Source organism: Osmia lignaria, chromosome 13, assembly GCF_051020975.1.
Source record: "Osmia lignaria lignaria isolate PbOS001 chromosome 13, iyOsmLign1, whole genome shotgun sequence".
NCBI classification, from domain to species: Eukaryota; Metazoa; Arthropoda; class Insecta; order Hymenoptera; family Megachilidae; genus Osmia; species Osmia lignaria.
In genome coordinates, this window is record NC_135044.1 from 49,101 (window position 1) to 70,417 (window position 21,317).

Consider the following 21,317-nt stretch of genomic DNA (forward strand, 5'->3'; position numbering starts at 1 on the left):
TATTCTTTTGTTTAATTATTATATATTGTACATAAATAAATAAATAAATAAATAAATAAATAAATAAATAAATAAAGCTTCATTTATAAAGATTAAGAAAACTTTTAGTTTTACAGTTCCAACTTTAGATAGCGTTGTTAGTCATTTTCTTATGAAATACGCTGGATTCCAACCTATAGTTTAATATATCTTGGTGGAAATAAACCGCTTGGAGACTTGGAGACGAGACTGGAGAAATAATTTGTTCATTTGCAAATGGTTGATGGGTCGGGAGCAGTTGAAATATCTGTAAGCATCGTCGTCAAGATCGAGTATACGCGTGTCTATAAGGTGAAATAACGTTTCCTATGTTATTATACTTTTAGTAATAATCTTATTTTCTACGATCTACATTTATTTTACTGTAAAATTTTCTTCTTTTTCCTCTACCAAAAATTCGTAGATCGAAGCTAGATCTTGGGTTTCACACGTGCAAGAAATAACTTTTATACCCAAGTTTTAAAATATTGCTAGTTTCATTTTTACGTAGATAGAAAATTTGAAAATATTTTCTAATATACATAAGTATAATAGATGAATTTAATTTTATTCATTGTATTTGTTACAGGGTTACAGGATGGATATAAATTCTTTATACTAATGCATATTAATAGATGTTTTCGCTTTATTAATTAATTGATTAAAAAGAAGAGTAAAACCATGTATCTGTATAATTTGACTCTCCAACGTGCGACGGGTATAACCCATGCGGTACATGGGAACTTCTCTGGCAGTAAAATGCAAGAGATACTAGTCTCTCGTGGCAAGTCTTTAGAACTTTTGAGACCGGATCCAAATACTGGAAAAGTTCATACCTTATTAACTGTAGAAGTATTTGGAATTATAAGGTCTTTAATGGCCTTTAGACTGACCGGTGGTACGAAAGATTATATCGTCGTTGGATCAGATTCTGGGCGTATCGTAATTCTGGAGTACATTCCTGCAAAAAATATTTTTGAGAAAGTTCATCAAGAAACTTTTGGAAAAAGCGGATGTAGACGTATCGTACCTGGACAATATTTAGCTATAGATCCTAAAGGAAGAGCTGTAATGATAGGTAATTAATATAAAGTATTATAGTAGGTTTTTTTATGCCAGATGATTATTCAGGAGTTCCGTGTTTCAACTGAACAGCACTGATTACAATTACTTCTAATGATGGCTATCTTTTATTGTTAAAATGCTTTCAATTTAGATATATAAGCCTCGTTTTTAAAAGTTGTCAAAATATAAAGGTTTTTTTTTCTTTTTTCTTTTTTCTTTTTTCTTTTTTCTTTTTTCTTTTTTAGGTGCAATTGAGAAACAAAAATTAGTGTACATTTTAAATAGAGATCCCGAGGCTCGACTTACGATTTCTTCACCTTTAGAAGCTCATAAAAGTAACACGTTAGTTTACCATACAGTGGGAGTGGATGTGGGTTTTGAAAATCCTATGTTTGCCTGTTTAGAAATTGATTACGAGGTAATATATATCTACTAACGAGGGAATTGTATTGGACTGTGTTAATGATTGGTTGAGATTTTCGGTAGGAAGCGGACAGCGATCCTACAGGTGATGCAGCAGTAAAAACACAACAGACTTTAACCTTGTATGAACTTGATCTTGGTTTGAATCATGTTGTACGAAAGTACAGCGAACCTCTGGAGGAGCACGCAAATTTCCTTGTATCGGTTCCTGGAGGAAACGATGGGCCAAGCGGTGTTCTCATTTGTTCAGAAAATTATTTGACATATAAAAATTTAGGAGATCAGCACGATATCCGTTGTCCTATTCCTAGACGACGTAACGATTTAGATGATCCTGAAAGAGGCATGATATTCGTGTGTTCTGCTACTCACAAGACCAAAAGTATGTTCTTCTTCTTGGCCCAAACGGAACAGGGAGATATTTTCAAGATCACATTGGAAACGGACGAAGACATGGTGACTGAAATTAAATTAAAATATTTTGACACTGTACCGGTTGCAGCAAGTATGTGTGTTTTAAAAACAGGTTTCTTGTTTGTAGCATCAGAATTTGGTAACCAGTAAGTAAATCATTCGTACATGAGTTTTTACTTTCAAAGGAAAAGAAAGGAAAGGAAAGGAAATGATTATGGAAAATTATTTCACATTACATATTTGTTATTTCTTTCAGTTATCTCTATCAAATTGCTCATTTAGGAGACGATGACGACGAGCCAGAGTTCAGCTCTGCTATGCCTCTCGAAGAAGGTGACACGTTCTTCTTTGCACCGAGACCGCTTAGAAATTTAGTATTAGTCGATGAAATGGATAGTTTGTCGCCAATAATGGCGTGTCAGGTAAATTGAAGAATTTCTTATAAATAGCGAGTGAAATTTAAAAAAGACAAGGGATGCACCTCGAAGTAAAAAATTGACGTTTCACGAGTCTTTTTTTCTTTTTTTTTTGTGGAAGGTGCAAAAAATAAATATTCTTAGTCGCGTTCAATTTGTCTTTGCAAATTGAAGTTGAACCTAAGAATAACATATAATAGTACACAAGTACAATAGAGAAAATGTATAAGATTTTCATCAGCCGTCGTACACGCGTTCAATATATGAAATATGTTGACATTCGTATATAGGTAGCTGATTTGGCAAACGAAGATACTCCGCAATTGTACATAACGTGTGGCAGAGGTCCGCGATCTACTTTGCGGGTGTTGCGGCACGGTTTAGAGGTGTCTGAAATGGCTGTTAGCGAACTACCTGGTAATCCAAACGCTGTGTGGACTGTTAAAAGAAGAGTCGATGGTTAGTTTGAAAAAGAAAACATATTACACAGTAATTGTTTGCATGTTACAACGTGTTTTTTTTTTTATTTTTTTATTTTTTATTGATAATGCAGAATTACCTTGTTCTTCTGCATTGATCGTTCGTTTACTTTCTTGTCAAGTATATATATGTATGTATAGTAACAGTTTTCATTCGATAGTTACGAGAATTAATGTAGTAGACTTGGTTGTCCTTAATGTTGAGTTCGATGTATAGGAAGTAATAGAAATGATATAATTTTTGAATAAGATTTAAAAAATTCTGGAGATAGTTGATTTTGTAAATGATATTAACGAATCTGGTGGCTTGATACACTCTTATCAAACACCAGTTCTCTCTTTCAGGCTACCAGCATGCTATTGGTTGAAGTACAGAACACGCGGTGATAGAAAGGTAAGGACAATGGTGAAAATTGCCAGGGGATAAGAATTGATTTGCTCGAAAAGCCATCTCCTCTTTCTGTGTAGGATCAAAGATCCTGTGCTATCAACTTCTAAAGAAGAGAGAATAATCTATTGTTTTATCCACTTGTTGATAATTTTACTTTGCTTAGATATTCAGAGTGAGCCTTATAATTTTGATTACAGAGGAATATGATGCTTACATCATAGTGTCGTTCGTGAATGCTACTCTTGTACTTAGTATCGGAGAAACTGTAGAAGAAGTGACCGATTCTGGCTTTCTTGGTACAACACCAACATTGAGCTGTTCGGCGTTGGGTGAAGATGCGCTAGTACAGGTACGATTATCTTAATTAATATAAAATTAGGATAATATTTCTCTATGCACTATGGTATCTCCAACTCCTGGTATCACCACGAGTTGGTCGCTTTAAACAGTGCTAGATGATAAAGAGTTCTTGCATCGTTGAGTGTTTAGATTCTATCTAAGCATATTCTGGTAAACTGAACTCGACAAAATCATCGTTATTACTATTTATGTATAGACCATTTCATTTATTTAAACTCCTTTTTAGGTGTATCCCGATGGAATACGACATATTCGTGCTGACAAACGTGTAAACGAATGGAAAGCGCCTGGAAAAAAGACTATAGTTAAATGCGCAGTGAATCAACGTCAGGTTGTAATCGCTCTTACCGGAGGAGAATTAGTATACTTCGAAATGGATCCTGTACGTTTACTATTACCCCTATTCTTATTCTAATTATTCTAATTATTCTAATTATTCATTCTAATTAATATTACGATATTACGATATTACGAGACGCATCGATTGTTCTTTCTGTGATGGTGTTTATTCGCAGAAACGTATAAGATGCGTAAAGTATATCACTTTCATCGTCTTTAGAAATTCTAAATATTCTCGTTATGAAAAGTTCGTCAAAACTAGATGAAAAGTGGACATTTTAATGAATTATCTGCAAGTTTAATAATCTGTTTTATTTGATATACTTTTGGTAGACGGGACAGTTAAATGAATATACAGAACGAAAGAAAATGCCTTCGGAGGTGATGTGTATGGCACTTGGAAACGTAGCCATTGGAGAACAAAGGTCATGGTTTTTGGCTGTTGGTCTTCAAGATAACACCGTAAGGATTATCTCGTTAGATCCTTCTGATTGCTTAGCACCTAGAAGTATGCAGGCTTTGCCAGCGGCTGCAGAAAGTTTATGTATCGTTGAAATGGGTGCGAAAGATGCAAATAATTCCGAGGAATTATCCTCTCAACAATCAAGTCTTTATTTAAATATAGGTTAGTTGAATATACCATATATACGATATATGTATAATCTATTTTATAATTTAATTAAATTAATTGTGTATTTATTATATTTTAATTAGGTCTGCAAAACGGTGTTTTGTTGAGAACAGTATTAGATCCAATTTCAGGGGATCTCGCCGACACGCGTACGCGATATTTAGGTTCTCGTCCCGTTAAGCTATTTAGGATAAAAATGCAAGGAAACCAAGCGGTGCTTGCAATGAGCAGCAGATCGTGGTTAAGTTACTATTATCAAAATCGTTTTCATTTAACACCGTTGTCCTATGAAAGTTTGGAATTTGCCTCAGGCTTCAGTTCCGAACAATGTCCTGAAGGAATTGTTGCCATCTCTACAAATACCTTGAGAATTCTTGCCCTCGAGAAATTGGGTGCAGTGTTCAATCAAATTAGTTTCCCTCTGGAATACACGCCAAGAAAGTTTGCGATTCATTCGGATTCTGCACACTTGATAATCATTGAAACAGAACATAACGCGTACACAGAAGAAACAAAACAACAAAGAAGATTGCAAATGGCAGAAGAAATGCAAGAAGCAGCTGGCGCAGAAGAAGCTGTAGTAGCAAGAGAATTAGCTGAAGCTTTCTTATCGGAAGAACCTAACGAAGCTGTGTTTGGAGCACCAAGAGCCGGACCAGGCTTATGGGCATCGTTAATTAGAATAATAGCTCCAACAACGGGGCAAACGTTTCAAGTTCATCGACTTGAACAGAATTTAGCTGCTTTATGGTAAGAATTTCTCTATATTTCTATATTTTTCGGTGTAAATATGAAAAAATGTTAATTTTCATAAATTTATATTACAGCCTAAGTCTTGTAAAGTTTCTTAACCAGGGTGATCAATTGTTTCTCATAGTTGGTGTTGCGAAAGAATTTCAATTAAATCCTAGACTTAGCAGCGGTGGTTTCCTCTATACTTACAAGTAAGTATTTCTTTCATTGAATTGATTAAGTAATTGGAACATAAGAAATGAAATATAAATATATGATGACAAAAATACACAATCACTGAAATGTAGTAATGCGATAATGCGATAATGCGATAATGCGATAATGCGATGGTGAAATATCCTGCAGTGCTGATATTTATTCATTAATTAATATAAAACGTTTTCTTTTATTTCTTTTAACAAGAATAAATATTAACGAAATTTTATTGTTTCTTGTTCAGAGTAAATACCGAATGTACTAGTCTTGAATTGGTACATAAAACCACTTTGGACGAGGTACCTTTGGCTATATGTCCATATCAGGGAAGAGTATTAGTTGGTGTTGGTAGAATGTTACGTTTATATGATATGGGCAAGAAGAAATTACTACGTAAATGTGAAAATAAACATATTCCTAATGCTATTGTGTCTATAAATGCGATTGGGCAACGAATTTATGTAAGCGACGTTCAGGAATCAGTGTACGCTGTTAGATACAAACGACAAGAAAATCAGCTGATAGTGTTTGCCGATGACACGCATCCGAGATGGATCACAACAACATGCGTACTTGATTACGATACTGTTGCTACTGCCGACAAATTTGGTAACATTGCTGTTGTAAGTAACTCGATACTCATCAATTGCGGGGGAAAGAAAAAAGAAATAGGAGGGGTAAAATCTCATGTACAATGAAATAAACTTGTCAACAGATACGGTTAGCAAGTGGTATTAACGACGACGTGGATGAAGATCCAACCGGGAACAAGGCATTGTGGGACCGAGGTTTACTGAACGGAGCCAGCCAAAAGGCAGACACGGTTGCCTGTTTCCACGTTGGTGAAACGGTTATGTCTTTACAGAAAGCAACCCTAATTCCGGGTGGTTCTGAAAGTTTGGTGTATACAACGTTAAGTGGAACAGTTGGCGTTCTGGTACCGTTTACTAGTCACGAAGATCATGATTTCTTTCAACATTTAGAAATGCATATGCGCTCGGAACATCCACCACTTTGCGGAAGGGATCACTTGTCATTTAGATCATATTATTACCCTGTAAAGAATGTTATAGACGGTGATCTCTGCGAACAATTTAATTCTATCGAACCGGCGAAACAAAAGAGTATCGCGGGCGATCTTGAACGAACACCTTCCGAAGTATCAAAGAAACTCGAGGATATTCGTACACGATACGCCTTTTAAATTTCTTTTTATCTTTACGGCTTATTTATTATCGAGTCATTTAACAAATTTTTGCATTCCGCTTTAATCGATTCAACGTATTTTTTAAAACACGTAACGTGAAAATACAACGTGCTGTATCATAGATGCGAAATGAAGTTTTTGTTTTTTTCATATGATTCATTCAGTTTTCACCATTATGTATTCCATAAGTTTTGACAAAGCTGCAAACTGATTATATATATATATAAATATATATAGAAAATACACAATAATTGGTCTTTTAAAAGTGTTGTTTCGAATTTTTACAACGGGACATTTGAGCCGTTCAAAAGCCAAATTAGATCGATCTAATAAATGAGCGGCACATGTATGTTTAGCGCAGAAAAAAATAGAAAACATCTTGTCGACCTAATTTAAAATTTTAAATACGGCATGCGCATTAAAGAATATCGAACGTATTGATGGACAATTATTCTTTGTAAAAACGTATTCAAGTTATATTTTAGTTGAAATTGAAATTAATTCAAACGAATGTATTGAATAACAATGAATTATCATTTTTTATATTTTTCTATTTATATTTGCAATTAAAGTTGAAAATCAAGGTGAACAGTTTTTGTATCTTTTTCTTACTATAGATGGTACAAGTTGAAAATAGAAACGAAAAGATATAAATTTTTAATATAATTTTTTTTTCTTTTCTTTTCTTTTCTTTTCTTTTCTTTTCTTTTATTCAACCCTTTCGACCTAGAATTCACTGTTTAATTGTAGCGATCAGTGTTTGCATTTTTCGCTGAAAGCTTCGGCGCGAAGTTAATTCGTGTGGTGAAGCGTATCGAGGGTATAACGTAACATTATTATCCTCGTTTAACCTTCAAACTAATAAGTAGGGTACTAAGCGACATAAAAAAAAGATGAAAAGGGTTGGTGTCTCGTTATAGTACATATAGTACTGTACTTTAACGATAACGATAACGATAACGATACTGTATGTATATATCACATTGATTGATTTGTAGACAATAAATTTTAATTTTGCATCCGATACGATAATTATTTAATAATATGCCCTTAATCGTAATATACTGCATTAAAAATGACTTGTTTAATGTGTTAATTTGAAAGATTTAAAAAAGAATAAAGTAGATAAATTGCGATAGAGATTCAGGTATTAGAATTTGTAGTTACGTCAGTGCAGTGGCGTGTTTTAGGGCGTTGAAACGGGGAGAAAAGGAGCGAATGCCGATCGATGCATTGAGGCGCCAGGCCCTGAGCTCAGCCCTGTTTCGTTCCATCACCCTTACCCCGGTCCGGTATGCCCTGCAGGCTGCAGCAAACCTGCCCTCCGGGCTTTACTCTTTAGTATGCAGTTGCGCATCAACTTGTTCACGGCAAGTACTTTTAACGTTTCTACGAATTTCGTTTTTGTTGTGACGCGACACGAATCGATCCAGACTGATCCAGACCGTGTTATATTCGTGGCTGATATATTTTCACTTTTGTGCATTTTACTTTTTTTTTCAAAGCTGTTCGAAAGCGATGATACCGAACGGTACGAGTCTCTTTATTTACTGTTACTGCGACTGTTGTTGTTACTTAACAATTTCAAAAAGATTGGTTAAATTGCAGTTTTCACTTATTTCAGACATATAATTATCGTGCTGCGAGGCTAGTGATTACTTGGTGTTATCGATTCGAAGCTACGTTGTCAAGGTTGCTATTGTGATGTTCGATTCACTGACAGATGATTATGGTAAATCATTTTTTTATCTATTTTATGTATGTATTGCTTAAAGATGTAATTGTATTTCTATAGTACACTCTATAGTATCTTTTTCTAAATTGCGATCTAAAGATCAGAGAGATCAGAGAGATCAGAGAGATCAGAGATTTGATATTATGTATCTGGAAACACAGTTGAGTGGATTTTTTATTATTTAACCGGTTATCTCAAGTGGTACTTAATAATATGTATAGGTATACATATTATTAAGTACTAGAGAAATGAACGTAAGTATCAGTATCAGTATCGTTTTCGTTAAAAATAGATAAGTCTGTGAAGAAAGTGTCAAGTATGTTTTTTGTTGTAAACAGAGAGATGGGTATGTAATAAATATTATCATTTCCAGGAGATAGCTGATGCCGGAGGTGGTTGGAAACAATACCGTCTTCTAGTTTTCGTCATCGTATTTTTTCTGTTCGAGCGGACAGACCGCGTGGTAGGTGGCGATTGCGGTCTGGCCGAGTTAACTTGTCGAGACGGGCATTGCGTACCGATCGATGCTTATTGCAACGGACGAGATGATTGCGGAGACAACAGTGACGAGCCAGCTATGTGTACACCCTGTAATCGTACGTATCACGGCCGAGAAGGACGTACGTACAAATTGGATCTTCCGAGACCTGCCGAGGAACGTTTACCGTTCCTTTGTCATTTAACGTTCACCGCTGCTGGTCAAGGATACGGAGAATTGGTGCAACTGTTATGGGACGCGTTTAGCGTAGGCAGGGTTGATCCAAACACCGATAGCTTCGTCACCAGCTGCCCGGAAGGATCGTTGCAATTAGCTGAATTAGGTAGACATTTCACCGGTGGCTCTTGGTGCGGTGTCGGGGAAGGAAAAGCTAGCTATTATAGCGAGACCAGTACCGTAACAGCCTCTATAAGACTATTTCACGCACCTGCTTCCGTTCCGTTCGAATTTCATCTACGATATAGATTCGTAGCGCGGAACGAAGCTGTTGCTAGATTAGGTAAACCCGAGGTTCCTATCGAGAGGGGTTCTCCGGTACCTGGTACTTATTGTTCTCGAAATTTTTACGAATGTCATTTGAAGCAATGCAGACTGCAAAGTCCAAATTATCCAGGAGAGTATCCGCGAAACGCGAGCTGTTTGATCACCATCAGACAAAAGGAGGTACCGACCTGTAAACACGCGATGATTTCTGTGAAATCTACGCCGACCGGTCCGTCCGGGATAACATCGGCCAACGCTACCTTGACCGTATGGCAAGATTGTCCTGCCGAGAAGGATCGGCTTATCTTTCGCGACGGTGTTCGAGCCGAAGATCCGATTTTATTAATATACTGCGGAGGAGCTTTACCGAGAATCACCGCCAGAGGTCCAACGATGCAAGTTGAATTTCAAAGTTCTCCGATAGCTATACCTCTTGGTGGTTCCGCTTTGCGAATCGAACTCGAGATTCAAGTGGTTTACGTCGATTCCGACGGATTGGATTACGCGAAAGATCCTCAAGGTTGTCATTTTTTTGTAAATGGTACTAACAAAAGAACCGGTGTATTGAGAGCACCGCAACACGCACTGCCACCAAATTCTAGCTGTACCTGGAATATCAAAGGATCCGCAGGTGACAGAGTCTGGATATATTTTTCTTCTTATTCTCAGAGGGACTTGACGGACTTGAGTCAAGTTGAAAACAATGCTAGTTCTCAATCGGATCTGCCGTGTGCAGTGAAATTTATATTTTGGGACGGTACTCCAACTACTGGACTCGCAATGGCTACCCTTTGCGACGATACACCAAAGTTGTGCGCCCATGCTGCTCTAAGGAATATCACGAGAAGTACAAGACCGTGTACAGCGGAGGAAAGTTACATTACGGTAGCACCGTCTTTGACTTTACACATGGAAGCTACCTTCGGCACTGCTCTTCATACGGTCAATTTTAATGTAAGCAGTATACTCTACTCTTTATTCATCTTTACCTATACGTATACCTATACGCATACCTATACGCATACCTATACGCATACCTATATTTCAGGCACAGTACGAATTTATTTCAACTATACAAGTTGGCGAACCATGGGGTGACGGTGTTTGTAGCCGAGTCTGGCGTAAAGTTCGAAGCGGAGAAGTAACGTCACCGCGCGACGTTCGTCTTTTCGGTAGGGGAGGATCTGCGAGATTAGATTGCAGATATAGAATCGAGGCTGGTCCCGACGAACGAGTCCGATTAACGTTGCACAACGTTAGCCTAGGCGAATCGACCGTTTGTACCAGCGAACCAGATCCTCACACTGCTCGACCACGGTGCGTCGTTCAAGAAGAAGGCAACCATAGGCAAGCTCGTCTAGTTTTATACGAAGCTCCTTGGCGAGACGTGAAGCTTGCCAGAGCTTGTTTCTGTGATAATACCTCGCATCTTCCATTCACGCACATCTCTTCGAGCAGAGCTTTAGAAATTACTTTTCTAGTCGATCACCAAGCTCCCCACGAAGACTTTGAAACGCTCTTTTTCTATGCCAGTTTCGAACTCGTTCGAGCACCCGAATGTCCCCGGAAACAAAGAGTACGTGGCGAAGGTAATATCATTATATGTATAATAAATAGCTATATCTACATATATGTAAGAAAAGAAATATTTTCTTCCAAAGGTGGTGAATTACGATTCGTCGCTCCTCCGTTATCGAGACCAGACATTTACTGCGAAGGACTTCCATGGCTGGTGGAAGCTCGCGAAAACAGATCCTTGTTTCTTCTTACTTGGGGCTGGTTCCTTCCCCTCGAACCTCCTCCTGTATCAGAAATGAACGAGCAAGCAAAGTGCCCGACTACCAACAGAATTCTTCTTTATTCCGGCTGGCCACCGAAACTTTTGAAAGTGGTATGCCCTGCTGAACCAGGTGCCAGAGAATTCACGGTTCATGTATTCTCCGAAGAATGGCTAGGAGGTACGGACGAAGCTAAATGGCCAGGTCCACCAAGACCACCCGCCCTTCTCTTAGACTTTGTCGCGAGAGAGTCTGGTCAAGCGGCAGCTTCGTGGCTTGAAATTTCGAAAAGCAGAGCCGCGTTACGTAGACAATTACGTTTACCCGAGAGAGGAGGAGGAGTAGAAAACGATACGTCACCTCATGCTGCAGACTGCCCTCATAAATGTCCTGAATTGGGTGCTTGCATCGCCGCCAGTCTTTGGTGCGATGGAAGATCTCATTGTCCATCCGGATACGACGAAGCAAACTGTGGTAATGGTGCAAAATTACTTGGGCTACTTCCTTCAGAAATCTGGCTCGTTTTGGCAGCTCTCGCTGGAATCATCACCGCTTTCGCCTGCTTCTTTGCGATTCTCATCACCAGGTAAAATCATACCTGATATCGTAATCACGATATACGGGGTATCGCGATATTACAATCAAATCTTTTTCCCAGGTCTAAAGCACGTACAAAAAGACTTCATTACAAGGGTACAAAGAAAAGCAATAGACCGAGACGAGCACCAACAGAAGAAACGTTACTCGGAGCGGCATCCTGACAACAGCAACCCGGTTTCGTGGAGTATATCCACGTAGACCGGGAGACTACTGTTTAGCAATATTCTCTCTGCTTTACCGTCCATTAACTTACCATTATCCCCACCTATCATAATTCTCATCAAGATATTTTGTCTTTTTATTCTCTTTTTATTTCATTTCATTCCATTCCATTCCATTCCATTCCATTCCATTCCTTATTCATTTATACAATACTTATTTATTGCTATTTATTAGCCAAGGTAGTAAGTACTATATGTATACTTGATAATACGTACGATAGAAAGGGACACAAAATATAGCCATATTGAATTCTTTTCAATTTATAGCTAAATCAGTATCTGTGAAAAATGAAATGAAAAATGAAATATTAGAATTAGAGATACTGCAGGATCAACATAAACGTAATGTGATTCAGTTAATATACCTAATATAATTAAACACTGACGTAACGTTTCATGATCGAAAAAACCAAAGAGATCGTAAATGCAAGTAATATAATATACAGAAATAAATCTATCATTTTAAATTATTATATGTAATACTTAAAATACTATACAGGTTGCTCAAAAGATATTGTAACTGCCAAAAGATACCTTAAGTTCAATTAGCGAGTACGACATTTTTAGTAGCAACAGAAAGAGTATGATATGCACAAGAACAACTTTTTCATATTTTAAGATCAAATAAAATTCATTCGTTTCTTCAGAGAATTTAAAAATACTATCAAGTACATAATCGTATATACATATGTAGTTGCCATAATTTTATCGATGATGCCAAAGATTCATTTTTTCATATTATATTTAGTACCGATATTTCTTACGTAAATTTTTCAATATATTTTTATGACTTTTCCTCAAATATTTCATTGCAATGTATTTTAAACGAGTTTCATTGAAACATACGAAAATATAAAATATGAGGAGGAATTTTTTTTTTTTTTTTTTTTTTTTTTTTTTTTTTATAAATATAAAAAACTGCAAAAAGTACTGTACTTGTAAGGGAACAATTGTAGGTCAAGTTCCAGCGCACAAGAAATTTATAAGAAAAATGAAGGGAATAGAAACAGGACTCAGCTAAAAGGGTAACGGTAGAAAACGACCAATTTTGAATTTTGCTACTGTACAAATTTCACAATTGGTGGTGAAATGCAGAATTGATAGCTTTTTACAATTCTTCTTTATGGTACAATATTATATAACAGTGTCGTTCTCATTTTTCTTGTACAATTTCTCTCTTTCATTCATAATTCTGTTTAATCATATTTCTTACTTTATGCCATAACATTAGATTTACTACATTTTATATTCCTTATTTTTTTTCATTAATACGTACTTTTAAAAAATTCATTTCGTTTTAATCTTAAATAGTAGAGAAAATTAAACGAAATGAATAAACGGAACTAAAGTATAAAAAAGTAGAGAAAAGTTAGGGAGAATACTTCTTAAAATATTCTAAAAAGTAAAAGAAATGAAGAAATGAAAAAAAGAAAAAAAAAATTTAAGATTATTCATAAATAAAAATCGCTGTTATACAATATTTAGTACTATAATAGCGTAATAGTTGCACTAACAAAGCATAGAAATAAGAAAATTAGTTGTGACGCAAAGTGTGTTGGACGATACAGAACGTAATAATTTATGATTATGAAAGCACATTGATAATGTTTAAGTGTTGTTATTGAAATATAACTGTTGTTACACGAACAACAAGGTATTGTAATGTTCAAAGAAAAAAAGAAAAAAATGAAAAAAATGAAAAAAAAAAAAAGAAGAAAAATTAAAAGACGAATACGTTTGCCTATTAGATTATTTATAAGTAGATGACATGTATTTAAACGATCGTATTCAAGGTGAATAAATCAAATCTAGTTTTTAATTAAACTATTATACATCTATCGATACATGAATCTTGAGTAACAGGATACAATATTATATTTAATAAGCAGAAATTGTCAGGTACCCTTCTTAGATTCGAATGAGTATTAGTGTGTAAAAACTTATTCAAATCTGAGAAATTCTTCTTGTAAACACCATTATAAGGACTGAAAGTATAAATCTCAAGATGCATGTAGTAATTCTATAAAAAAAAAAAAAATTAAGAACAAAGCGAAAACAAACCTATATACATTATAGGTATTATAAGTGCTATTGGAAAATTAATGTTTAAACTACTGTGTATTTTAGTTTGGCCTGGAGTATGACTGACTGGGTATAGAAAAGCAAAGAGGATCGTGAAGAGCATTGTTGCGAGATAGATTTTCATGTATCACATGTTTCCATTTGGTGATTCATGGATATGTTTACAATATTTTCAATTCAAATCAATTACTAAACGCGTAGGAAATTTGTATTGTATATACATATGTAATCTATCTGTGATTCTTCTTTGTTCATTGTATTATAAATAACGTGGCAGATTCTCGTTTCTTTTAGGCTGTGTGTTACCTACTTTCGATTGTCACGTTCAGAATATTTTTAATCCAGACCATATATTATTATGTAGCTCAACTGTAACTAGCGACGAATATTCAAAGAATCTTTGCGGAGGAAGATTTATACTAACTAAACCATTCTAATCTAGACATGTACACGATATACATACACAAGTACATATCGTTGTAGAGTATCGAAAAAGAGGTACGTTTTTATTTTTAGTGACGCAAGAAAAGAATTGAAATTGTATTCTATGTATGTACCTACATGTACTTACCAGAGTGTTCGGCTACGGATGGGCATCCTTTGAGAAACTGGTTACTATAGCTCAGATGATTTTCAACAACTTTTTCCTTTAACAAAATTCTAGTTAATGCTTAGTTTTTGATTCAAGTGATTATTCAGAATTACCTCAGTTACCACCCCCTGCAAGGATGTCGACTCGTACATAGCTGAATACATTGGTAAACCTTTCTTTTTTTACGTGGGTGGTCTGGGACCTCTGATGAACACACCCGGGACCACCCTGCTGGGCCGGAGGGTGGGTGGTCTTCCTCCTTAGGCGACGGAGCTTCTAATACACTGCTGAATACCTAACAGACATTTCTTTTAACATAAAAACCATCAGGTGTTTGCATTACTTTATAATAGTGCGAGTAGTATTATTTGAAGTTTCAAAGACCGAAAATAATGATGTATTTATACACAAGTATGTGGTGTATGGTATAAAGGAAGGAACATTGATATCATCTGCGCTATGGAGAGTTAAAATAGAGTGCAGATTTGATTGCCTTTTACGATGTAAGTGTTGTGACACAAAGTCACTCCTCTTGTTTAGAAATAATGAACGAGAAACTTGATCGATTATTTCGATACATTTTAAAGGTAGAGATAGTTGCCAAAGCAAACATTAAGAAAAAATAATTATCAAACATCTTCCACAAACGTGTTTCCGTTTACCTACTTGCTACTTACATAAGTACTTGTTAAAATTTATTTAAAACAAAATGGTTCGAAAAAATGGAATATTATAATAAATGATACGATACGATAACATGTCCGCTTTATTCATTTATGTATTTGCAAACATTCCATGTTCTCGGTAATTAGCAATTTTTCATTTTTTTCCAAGAAATAAATCTTTCAAAGTGTTTTTAATATTTTTTTAAAGTTCGCTTTGCATAATAGTATCTGACGCGTCTGTTTCACCGGAGGTTCGACGGGACGATTGCCCGGTGATTTTCAGATAAACCTTTTCCGCTTCAGACCGAAGAGTTTGTGCCATCGTCGCATTAGTATTGTTCACCATCTGCGAGAAGATTCCTGTAGGTTTGTCGCGCAGCAACTCGTGAGCGCAGCCAAATTCCTGTTCTCAAAAACGGGGTATACAATTTTACTTTAATTAAAATGTATGTTTGTATTTTTAAATAGGTTTACTGCTCGCTATTCGCTCATTGTCAATCTCAAGTGATGCTAGATAAATAGAGTTGAAAATATAATCATACCGCTATACGACCATCATCCATCACTATGATCTTATCGCTGTCGATGATTGTAAGTAAACGATGGGCAACCGTGATCACTGTGCAATTTGCGAACCTCGTGCGTATGGTGTTTTGAATGAGAGCGTCCGTGCTAAAATAATGATTATCAAATGATGAATTTGCAACGTAAAGCTTCTAATATGAGAAAACTCTTACCGAGAGTCGATATTGGCAGTGGCTTCGTCCAATACCAGGATCCGATTATTCCTTAGAATCGCCCTAGCTAAGCAAATCAATTGCCTCTGACCGATGCTCAAATTGCTTCCACTCTGCGTTACCTTCTGATCCAAAAGATGATCGTTCAACTCAACCTGTCGAAGGCTCTCCCACAGTAACGTGTCATCGTACGAATGAAACGGGTCCAAATTGTAACGCAAGCTGTCAGAGAATAAAAAGGGTTGCTGAGGGATGATAGATAGCCGCGAACGTAGTTCGTGCAGACCCAGTGTCTTAGTGTCTCTTCCGTCGATCATGATCTCTCCTTCCAAGCCTTCGTCGAACAAACGGAACAACGCCGATATTAGAGAAGATTTTCCTGCGCCTGTTCGGCCCACCACGCCTACTTTCCATCCAGCCTCTATGGTTACGTTCAGATTCTGAATATAAAGAAAAAGAAATTTAGAAGAAATTAGAAGAAATAAAGTAGAAATATAATATTTCATCTGTCTGAAGCTTGTTGAAACCTTCAAAACAGGAGTTGAATTTTTCGGGTTGTATTTCAAGGTGATATTCCTTAAAACCACTTTTCCATGGTTTGGCCAGTCAGCTGGCGGAGGATCGTCGCTCTTCCAAGGAGGTTCTTTCGGTAAATCAGTATACTGTAAAATTCTTTCCACCGCGGTAATTTGTAAGACCATATTGCTACTTTGTTTCACGCCATACTGCAACAGGCCAATCAAAATCATAGACTGCGATATCGCTAGACCAACGTCGCCTCCCAAAGTATCACCTAAAGTTTTTTAACGTTTCAATAGTTTTTTTTTTCTAACAAACATTTTTCTTTAACAAACAGTAAGTAAGTAAGTAAGTACCTGTGTTAAAGAGGATGAAGGAAAAGCAGACACATCCGATGAAAAAACAGGCGGCCAAGTCGAGTAACAGACCAAAAACTGCAGAAACTGCGAGCGTCATGTACCATACACCTGTGTGTACATCTTGTAAATCATCAAACTGCTTTCGCAAAAGATCTACGATGTCTGATCCACTGGTTCTGATGGTCGTTAAACCGGTTAGCGTAGCGTTTACGTGAGAGAACATTGGACTCTTTGCTGAAATTTCAATACAATATAGGGTCAACAACACTCCTGTTTCTTACTTAATTCATTCTAAACAGCATATTATATGTACATATGTATATTTTTTAAGTATATGCACTTGCCTACAGCTTCGAGACGTTTCACATTCTGTGCAGTTTTCAGGTACAGCAATCTCAAATGATAAAATAGAAGAAATAATATAACCAATGGAATGATCATCCAATAATTGACTACAAGTATCATCAAGAGGACACCGAATATCACGATTAATATTTGAAGGGTCTCCAACATGGTCTTCGGTAGTAACTCATCCATCGCGCCCACGTCCTTGGAAAATCTATTCAAGATTCTACCTATGTATTGTACATATACATTTTATTTTAATTTATTTTTATTTATTTTAATTATACTTGTGAGAATATTCATAGTAACTATATGTAGATACATACCAGATGTATTGTTATGGAAAAAGGACATCATTGCTCTGAGTACATTGGAAAACATAGAGTTGTGGAGATTTTTGCCAGCATCGGTGCAGATTTTCATAAAGAACAGATTTCGTACTAATACGGTTACGATGCAAGAAATGATGCAAAATGTATATAGATAGATAGCACCGTCGGTGGGTAAGAGTCCATTGTCATCCAAGGTGAACATACTAGATAAGAATTTATTGTTAAACATATAATTGTATCCAGTGTTGTTCACTGAATCTGTTTTATTCGTCACCAGTCTTCTCACAGTTTCCAGGTTTGTCCAATAAGAGACCCAGTAATCGTTGCCACAGGTAGCTGTTTCGGACACGATGATAATGAAAAGCAACGCGAACAACATATAATAAGAGCCACCGTGATGAAAGTATTCTTTGTAGACTTTATTGGCAACGTAACCGCTTGCTATTGCCTCTGATTCACCTTTTTCTTCGAATCGTTCATCTTCGTAGTCATAGGAAACCTGTAAAGTGACTTGAATATAAATGGGGCTGGTTTAGATAATAGAAAGAAAAAAAATGTAGCCAATTTGCTAATTACCACGCTGCTGGCATTCGACGTTACAGAAACTCTGCAGCTTATTTTATTACTCGGTCCATTTTTCACCGCAGCATCGGAATTTTCAATTTCTTGTTTTTTCGCTTCGAATTTGATACGATTCATCATCTCGTTAAAGTCTTGGTTTGATTTTGACAATTCCTCGTATGACCCTTGCATTTTTACGGAACCCTTTGGAAAAATGTAAATGAAAGAGTTGTTATGTAAATTTCTAGTTACGTAGCTACTTACTTTATCTAATACCACGATAATATCAGCCTGTTTGACAAATTGCAGTTGATGAGTAACCAAAATCCTCGTTTTCCCGTAAAGGTATTTTTCGATGCATTTATGAAAAAGATGTTTCGCTACGCGTGCATCCACTGCGCTTAAAGGATCATCGAATAAGTAAAGATCGGCTCGTTTATAAACGGCACGGGCCAGATTCACTCGTGCCCTTTGTCCACCGGATAACGAGCTACCTCCTTCGCCAACGTTACTCGTGTCACCCTGAGGAAACTGTTTAAAGTCCCTGGTCAAAGCGCAAGCCTTTGTCACCTGGAACACGGATAGGATACCGTCCTAGAATTCAATTGAAAATCTCACCTGAAACTTACAAACTTACAGCAATGTATCTAGCTTTGTCATAAGGTTGCCCAAAGAGGATATTTTCCCTGATAGTTCCAGAAAATAGCCATGGTTCTTGACTAGCGTAAGAGATTCTTAAATTTGAAGTCTCGACGATCTGACCTTGGTTATTCTGCCCAATATTCTGTTCCAATGGTTTACAGTGCATTTTCAAACTTCCAGCTCCGACAGGAAGTTCGTTCAAAAGTAAATAAAGAAGAGAGGATTTACCTGAACCCACTGGACCTATCAGCGCACACAATTGCCCACTCTGAATCTTGATCGAGACGTTGCATATAGACGGTGGCAATTGTTTCGCAATCCAATTTGCTGAAACACGTTCCAGCACTATGGAGACAGATCCGCGTTCTTTGCTTTCGTTTGAACTTGCCACTTTCTTTCGGTTTGCGTCGATCATTCTGATAAATTCCACTTTCTCTTTTACTTCTTTAAACTTTAAGAAGCTGTTCTGTTCGGTATCGAGAAGCGATGAACTTTCCTCCTTTGATTGCTCCTCTAATAGTAGAAATTTCTGAAATAAGTTTTCAAAATATCATTTTAATTCATTTTTCATTTCCTTTTTTATTCTAGATAGCTTGAGAAACAGAAAGAAACCTCTAATCTTTTGATAGATATCATAGTTTCGGTAGTCAGTATAAGTGCATTTGGAAAGAAATGAGCAGCTGAGAGTTGAAAAATCTCAAAGTAGGTAGACAACATGTATGTTATCTCCGCGCTTAAATCGTTTCCCGTCAAGATAAACGATAGAAGAGTAAAAAACAGTACGGTACGAGTGGTGAACAGCGAGAAGCCATAATACATAGCTCGAACGTATGAGGTAAACTTGATTTTCTTCATCTCGGCAGCTCTTATATCTGCCACGATCTTCGCAAATGGTTCCTCCCAGGCGTACATCTTTACCACCTGATAAGCATATACATCATATATATATATATATATATATATATATATGTATGTACATTAAATATTCCAAGTTCGATTCAACCGATATTCTTTCTGTTTACCTGTATACCAGTTATTAGTTCATTCATCAGTTGTATCCTCTTATCTGTCAGAACAGCTATCATTCTTCGCATCTTGCCTGAAAGCTTGATGAAGATAGAATGAATTGGAAGTATTATTAACATTAAAGAGCCGATTGTGACAATAGTCAAGATTCCAATCTTTTGCCATATTATTGCGGCGATAATAATGATCTGTAAGATTAAACATATCCATATAATAATATCCAAGGATCTTTAAAGGATCTTTAAAAAGATTAAAGGTACTTGAAGTGGCGTGATCCAAATAAAATTTAAATAAAAACTGAGCTCATCGAAACGGCTAACATCGTTACTAAGAAAATTCACAATTTGACCCGGGGTAGTCTGAATCAAGGCTCCTTTACTCAGTCTTAATACCTGCAATATGAATAAAAATTAAAACAATATTTTAAACTTGCGGAAGAATACATTACAAAGTCAAATGTAGATATAATATATTATAAATTATAATATGCGTTCATTGAATATGTTATCTGTTAAATTCCAAGGATATACATCGTTTCTAAGAACATTAATCACCGAACATGTTAAAAATTTACGAAATTTCAAGACATTGTTTATATTTCCAATGAAATTATAAATGCGATACATACTTTTCTGTAAATCAACGAGGAGCATGCAACGCGAAGTTTCATGCCTATTTGTAATGCCATCATGTCGCTATGATGCTGGACGAAGACGATTACTGTTATACAGATTATCAAGCAACCTGCATAAATTAAAGCGTCTGATTCGGTGGTCTCTTTTATCTCGTTCTCAACTTTGAAGTAACTAATGATCAAAGACTGAAGAAGTGGATGCAATATAGTGAGGACCCCGTACTGAAAAAACATTAACAGACCCATGTAAAGGTGCTCCGACCAAAAGGCACGAAACAGAGCTTTTTCCAAGCGAGGTTCATTTTTCTTCTTCTTATTATTATTATTATTATTCTGTTTGTTCAGTTTCTTCAGTTCTTCTTTCCAGTACCTACAAGCAACCGGATAAAATGTTGAATTCTAATAACTTTTCAACTATACGATAAGATAAAGACTTACCCTTCCAGACGATTGCCAAGTCTTTCAGATTCATCTACTCTTAATGGACGATAGAGATCCGATAACGTCAACTGTTTGTGAAATCCTTTCCAAAATAATTCTTTCGTCCACCTATGATAGAATTATTCTAATAGTAATAATCAATAACAAATAAAGTGATAAAAAACATACCAGAAAAACAGTTTGTTTACTAGATTCGCATTTTCTTTCGGGTTTTCTTTGGTGTGCACTAATTTCGGATCCATTCTGTTAAAAAGTCTGGCCTTACTAACGTTTCAACAATATTTCTTACAATATTTATGTCGACTGATAACATATAATGCATAGTAAATTTCACCTTGAAAGATTATACGATCGTAAACCGTATTTTTTATTAGT

The 21,317-nt window shown here is 36.2% G+C and overlaps 3 protein-coding genes and 1 long non-coding RNA gene across 6 annotated transcripts; 2 read left to right on the forward strand and 2 right to left on the reverse strand.

Annotated features, from left to right (window-relative positions):
- Positions 1–171: 171 nt before the first annotated feature.
- On the forward strand, positions 172–7,715 carry Sf3b3 (splicing factor 3B subunit 3). Its single transcript, XM_034337378.2, has 13 exons — positions 172–330; positions 608–1,096; positions 1,329–1,501; positions 1,570–2,066; positions 2,177–2,342; positions 2,627–2,795; positions 3,404–3,555; positions 3,793–3,948; positions 4,239–4,530; positions 4,620–5,286; positions 5,364–5,480; positions 5,729–6,107; positions 6,200–7,715. Exons 2-13 carry the CDS (start codon positions 700–702, stop codon positions 6,686–6,688), a joined length of 3,654 nt encoding a protein of 1,217 aa, XP_034193269.1. The 5' UTR covers positions 172–330; positions 608–699; the 3' UTR covers positions 6,689–7,715.
- LOC143306022 (uncharacterized) lies at positions 6,351–14,935 on the reverse strand. Its single transcript, XR_013063306.1, has 4 exons — positions 14,795–14,935; positions 14,661–14,736; positions 11,547–11,846; positions 6,351–11,461 (listed from the first exon to the last, which is right to left on the reverse strand). It is a non-coding gene; the product is annotated as an uncharacterized LOC143306022 (long non-coding RNA).
- LOC117610238 (uncharacterized) lies at positions 8,318–13,733 on the forward strand. 3 transcript variants are annotated; one of them, XM_034337382.2, is made up of 5 exons: positions 8,318–8,423; positions 8,800–10,362; positions 10,457–10,997; positions 11,070–11,772; positions 11,845–13,733. In XM_034337382.2, the coding sequence occupies exons 1-5, from the start codon at positions 8,415–8,417 to the stop codon at positions 11,945–11,947; spliced, it is 2,919 nt and encodes a 972-aa protein (XP_034193273.1). In that variant the 5' UTR covers positions 8,318–8,414; the 3' UTR covers positions 11,948–13,733. The 3 variants fall into 3 exon arrangements, with proteins under 3 accessions (XP_034193273.1, XP_034193270.1, XP_034193271.1); XM_034337379.2 differs by having other exon boundaries at positions 10,457–11,772; XM_034337380.2 differs by lacking the exon at positions 8,318–8,423 and adding an exon at positions 8,547–8,680 and having other exon boundaries at positions 10,457–11,772.
- On the reverse strand, positions 12,113–21,255 carry LOC117610235 (ATP-binding cassette subfamily C member 4). Its single transcript, XM_034337370.2, has 16 exons — positions 21,111–21,255; positions 20,940–21,050; positions 20,496–20,871; positions 20,128–20,259; positions 19,864–20,055; positions 19,454–19,762; positions 18,837–19,370; positions 18,464–18,769; positions 18,215–18,403; positions 17,633–18,137; positions 17,306–17,536; positions 16,959–17,195; positions 16,611–16,876; positions 16,084–16,523; positions 15,889–16,018; positions 12,113–15,749 (listed from the first exon to the last, which is right to left on the reverse strand). The coding sequence occupies exons 1-16, from the start codon at positions 21,182–21,184 to the stop codon at positions 15,549–15,551; spliced, it is 4,233 nt and encodes a 1,410-aa protein (XP_034193261.2). The 5' UTR covers positions 21,185–21,255; the 3' UTR covers positions 12,113–15,548.
- Positions 21,256–21,317: the final 62 nt, after the last annotated feature.